Source organism: Triticum dicoccoides, chromosome 6B (assembly GCF_002162155.2).
Source record: "Triticum dicoccoides isolate Atlit2015 ecotype Zavitan chromosome 6B, WEW_v2.0, whole genome shotgun sequence".
Classification (NCBI taxonomy): domain Eukaryota; kingdom Viridiplantae; phylum Streptophyta; class Magnoliopsida; order Poales; family Poaceae; genus Triticum; species Triticum dicoccoides.
The window spans coordinates 512350900-512356574 of NC_041391.1; the positions used below are offsets into that span (position 1 = coordinate 512350900).

Genomic DNA, 5675 nt, shown 5'->3' on the forward strand with positions numbered 1-5675 from the left:
AAATATGAAGCACCTTGATCTACTTTTTGAAGTTGTTAGAGAAATAAAGAATAAGCACAATATATGATGTATTTGTAGAGTATAAAGAAATGATCCCCCCCGACAACAGTTAATGTACAATCCAGATTATGTCGTACTGCAGTAAGAACCCATCATCTATTTTCCCAATAATTTTAACTTACATGTATTTAGATGAACTACACATTGATTTTGAAAAAGCACTTAGTTTGAACCAAATACCACTATGGCACCAATCAAACAACTAATTTACCACCGTTAGAATGGTACCATACTTTTAGTCCATCATCAACCAGGTAAGGACAATCCTTCCTTCTTTGACCTTGACAAGAACCATAGTGAAGTCCAAGCAGATGATCATAGAGTTGTTATACCATACTATCAATCCACCATCAACTAGGTAAGGACCATCCTTCCTTCCTTTGGCCTTCACTGTAGCCACAGCCAATGACTACCCGCTCCTTCCCTGCAGCCCTAGAGATTTCGATTCACCGTACCCCCTCGTAGCGCCGCAGGATAAGGATGGCGCTCGGGCATGTGCCACCACATGCTTTACTTGTCATCGCCATTGGAATGAGCCGCGGCGTGGACATGAAAAGAGGGAGGGGGAGGCGAGATGCAGAGGGCAAAGGTAGAGATTTGAGCCACTTGCTCTCAGCCGCCAAGCTCTCTATTGTCGAGCGCCCTTCAAGCCGCCTCTCTGCACAATTGCCGGATCGTACACTCGCACCTACAGGCGAGCCAGAAAATCCTAGAGGCAGGCACACATTACTCTCAAATGGGCCACCTGCAGTGTAAGCAACATCCAGAGGTTGATTACGTTGGTCTACACACCCACATATTCTCAACGCACGATAGTGCTTCATTTTGTGGGAGTTTAGTAATTTACTCTCTTTATTTCTAAATATAAGTCTTTTTAGAGATTTCAATACGAACTATATACGGATGTATATAGACATATTTTAGAATCTAGATTAACTCATTTTGCTTCATATGTAGTCCACATTAAAGTTACTAAAAAGACTTATATTTAGGAATGATGGGAGTAGAAGATACGCTACGCAAGGAACACTCTCTGTCCTTCGTTAATTGATAACAGAAAAATAAGACCTCCGTCCTCCGGCTACTTCCTTCTAGTGGCAGTGGCATGTTGTTCTACAGTTGCTACTTTTCTTTTTAAAAGAAAGAGACACAATTTTCTAGACTTGAGATGTCAACGTCAAAAAGAAAGAGTCAAATAGTACGAGGGGTATGTTCAATTCTAGCTGCGAAAAATCCATCCAGAATCATTAAATACATGGAAAATCCAACTAGCCACCTAACTGCAAACCAACTGTCGCCATTTATCCAGTTGCAAAATTGGAGAACGGAGACAGGCAGCAACAACGAACCAACGTCACTGTCCATCACCATTGGCACCTTCTCAGACCAAGTCCAATATAACTGCCATGTAACCGTGTTGTGGGGATCCTTTGTGGAACCACATGATTCGACCCGTTGCAGTGTGTTCCCCGGCCAAAAGAAACGTTCATTGCATCTAGATATACTTCGTCTCTCGACTAGTCTAGAAGTCCGATTTTTAGCGTTAAAATCTGACGCCCTCGTGTACGTCGAATTCCGGTCAGATGCATGACAATTACTAAATGTAACATTATAACTTTTTCTGATTATTTTTATACCATACATGGCAATTTTATTTTAGAACATGACAAATCCTTATACATAAGTACTCCTCTGTACGAAATATAAGACCTTTTAGATCACTAAAAGGTCTTATATTTGTTTACATACGGGTTATAATAAATTTATCTTTTCTAATAGCATCTACAGTCGGGCGCCTTAAACCGGTCTCAAACGTCCGGACGGCTCGTCCGGTCACTGACCGGTCACGGAAACTGACCTATCCGGACGCCTCAAACGACCCTCAAACGTTCGCACGGTCCAGCACCCCTCATATCTAGCCCAAATGAGGCTGCCCGGGCGCGCCCGGACACGTTCGACATGTCAGCCCCACCCAATCTGGAGGCCTTAGCTCAATGCGCTCTCGATCCGTCTCTTCGTCTTTCCTCCGATTTCTCCGCTTCGATCCACTCCGATGACTCTGGCGACCATGTCAAGAGCCGACAGCCGCTCCTCCTCCTCCTACGACAATGAGCTGGCCCTCCGCATTGCCCTCGAGAGGTCCAAGGTGGACACGGGTGGCAGTTCTGGATCGGCCGCCTTGCCTCTCCCCCGCTGGTGCTGGCTCCTCCCGACCTGCGTTTGGCTTCGCGCGGGCTGCGCAATCCACGCCGCCCTGCCTCCGCCGACTGCTGCCCCCCTCGTGGGCAGCGGCGGGTGCTTGTGCCTGCCACGCCGGCCTGGACGCGCGCGCCGGAGTCGGAGGCGTGCGCCACCCACCGCGGGAGAGGGACGCGGCGGAGAGCTCTGTCCGCCGCCGCCGCGGGTTACCGACGAAGCCCGATGAGGACGAGTGGCTCCTCGTGTGGGTCTACCACTGCTCGCTTACGACGGCGGAGGCGGACGGTCGGCGGCTCCGCCGGAAGAAGCCAAGGCTCTCTGACTAGCTATCGAGCAGTCCGAGCGCGAGGCCAAGGAGAAGGCGACGAAGGCGTCTAGGCTGGCGAAGCTCCATCCGGCGCCTCAAGGGCCTCATCATCGCCTACTCCTCCTCCTCCGACGATGACGATGGCGGCTCCTCGTCCAACGACTCGGACGATCCTCCACTAGCCGCCGACGGTTACAGCTGTGCCGGCGACTGAAAAGGGAAGTTGCCGGCTCGAAAGTGGCGAAGATCCGCTTTACTTCAGTTTAATTTCAAGTTTTAGATGTAGTTTCAAGTTGTCCGTCGTTTATGTGAACTTTGGTGGTCCTTTGAACATCTGATCGTGATCTTTTGGTGAAAGTATTGTGCTTGCCTATGTCCATTTTCTGATTTACGTAGTTTGATCGACGTTGCATAGTTTAGTATGGATATAGGGGATCGGATATGAAATACACGGATGTGGACGATGCTATTTGAGGAGTGCTCGATCACTGCATGTGAACACGTTTGGGTGCGTTGGCAGGCGTTTGAGGGGTCATATTTGTCGTACGCGGCTATAGATGCTCTCACACGGCAAAAAATCTGTAGGGTTTGCTGGAGAATGTTAAAAATCTGATCCCTGTTAAAGAAACAGGTCCTAGGTGCCGAGTGTGCCATTTTTCCCCGACCGCAGATACTTGTATGAAGAAAGGGTATGACTAGGTCTCAATCGACTGAGACTTCACTAAGTCTCTGTCAAGTGACATAGTATGCAAGAAAAAAAACTAAACAATTTTTTTTACATGAATCTTCATGCAAAATCAAAAAAAGATAATATCGACTGAGACATAACGAAGTCTTAGTCGACGGAGACTTAACTGATAAAGAAATGTGAGCCAACTGACATTCCTGAACTTGTAGACTGAAAACCGTTAACAGTGCAAAAATTCCTATGTAGAGTCGAACTGCTGCTACCTTACAATGTATGCAAATAGAATCAACAGATCCATTTTATTGACAGTAAATTGCACTATCCTACGGGTTCTTGTCAAACTGCCCGCCTTGAGGGCAAGCTGTCACGCCGAGCTTTCTCTTTCAAGGCGCGTTGCTGTCACAAGAGAGCCCCGTTGCCCAGGAGGACAGCAGAGTGGCCCACATCCGTCCCATGCCTGCGCGTCGCGTGGGTCCCCATCCGCACCCCCGCGAGCTCCAGCTGGTTCCGATCCACTGAACGCCCCCGAGCCCAACACTCTCCCGACCCAGCAAGTCGCGCTACCTGGCTGGCGCCTCCGGTGCGCCACCGCGTTGAGCCGTGCACGCGGGGACGTCGCGCTCCACGCGCTAAACTATATAAACCGCCACCTTTCCCTCCCAAATCCAAACCACCTGCTTCCACTCCCACCCCCAGCTTACACTCGCAGCTAGCATAGCCGGCCATGGACCTCAGTGCCCTCAGCAGCGACTACTCGTCGGGGACGCCGTCCCCGGTGGGCGCGGACGGCGGCAACAGCGAGGGCTTCTCGACGTACATGACGGTGTCTTCGGCTCCGCCGAAGCGCCGCGCCGGGCGGACCAAGTTCAAGGAGACGCGGCACCCGGTCTACAAGGGCGTGCGCCGGAGGAACCCCGGGAGGTGGGTCTGCGAGGTGCGGGAGCCGCACAGCAAGCAGAGGATATGGCTCGGCACGTTCGAGACCGCAGAGATGGCGGCGCGCGCGCACGACGTGGCCGCGCTGGCGCTGCGCGGCCGCGCCGCCTGCCTCAACTTCGCCGACTCGCCTCGGCGGCTCCGGGTCCCGCCCGTGGGTGCTAGCCCTGATGAAATACGGCGGGCGGCGGTAGAGGCGGCTGAGGCATTCCTGCCGGCACCCGACCAGAGCAATGCGGCCGCCGAGGAGGCAGCCGTTGCACCATCGGAGCAGTTCGCCGGTGATCCCTACTATGGGATGGACGATGGGATGGACTTCGGGATGCAGGGCTACCTCGACATGGCGCAGGGGATGCTCATTGCCCCTCCCCCGATGGCAGGCCCGTCGGCGACTGTCGGAGACGGCGACGATGACGGCGAGGTCAGCTTGTGGAGCTACTGATTACGCGCATTTGAGTTATGCCTTGTGGGGGCGCGAAGAACTTCTAATGCATGTGCAGCTTTATATAGCAATCCAGTACAGGAAGTGTACTGCATGGTTGCCGTTCCACTTTCTCTTTTCTGAACTTCTCTGGGTAATGTATGTTTGCTCTCTGATGAACTGCGATCAGAAGAAGCAGAAGGTCTGATCTTGAGTTTGGTAAATGGTGCACCTTGTCGGGTTATGGATTGTGAGTGTTCGAACTCCGAAGGAGTGTTGGGGCTAGCTATATGTATCTCCCTTGTTTATTAAGCATGAGAGGAGTGTCTTCGTCGGTGTTTGGTTAAGCAAAGTGTGATTTTCTTGGTGTATAATTAGCAGTAGCATGCTGTAGAGCATCTCTAATCTAACCGATCCCTTATAAAGCTTAATTCCTTGCAAAGTTTTAGAGGAGTAAAAAACCAGGTTTTCTCCTTAAAACTGCACCTAACCGATCCCTTGTAACATTTAGAGTACAACTTTGGAAGTGCTAAAAATATGACGTTAAATTTTTAGTTGGCGCAAGGATGACAAATTTAGTTGCCGAGCATGACACTTTCCTAGCAAAAAAAATGTTTTGAGTTGGATTTGCCATGCCTGTCAACTAAACTTGCCACCCTTGAAAAACATAGGGCCCGACTTAAATTTTACTCCACTGTGCGCCCCATTCTTAAATATACTTGGTCGCCGGAGCAATAAAATTTCCTCTCACACCACTCGATCTCATCAATTCACCCACCGCCTGAGCACTCTGCATCCCGCCGGCGTGCCCCCGCATCCACTCCGGCGCCCCCTGCTGCCCAAATGGCTAGGTCCCCGTTGTCGATCAGAAGCGCCACTCGACGCTCCCGGGCCCGAGGTCGTGGCAACGCGTCCTCATCCCGGTTCCTTGACTTGCCACTGCCGCCGACGCTGCAGAGGAGGTACCTTGGCATGCAACAACAGTCGTGTGGGATTGGGTGACGGAGATCACCGACAATGAAACTCACAAGAGCATTTCGATCAGCTCATCCTAGTCGGCGACG

At 51.1% G+C, this 5675-nt stretch overlaps 1 protein-coding gene across 1 annotated transcript; it reads left to right on the forward strand.

The window, feature by feature from the left end:
• The first annotated feature begins 3937 nt into the window (after positions 1-3937).
• On the forward strand, positions 3938-4941 carry LOC119324060 (dehydration-responsive element-binding protein 1G-like). The gene has a single exon (XM_037597792.1). The coding sequence runs from the start codon at positions 3979-3981 to the stop codon at positions 4630-4632; it is 654 nt and encodes a 217-aa protein (XP_037453689.1). The 5' UTR covers positions 3938-3978; the 3' UTR covers positions 4633-4941.
• The last annotated feature ends 734 nt before the right edge of the window (positions 4942-5675 follow it).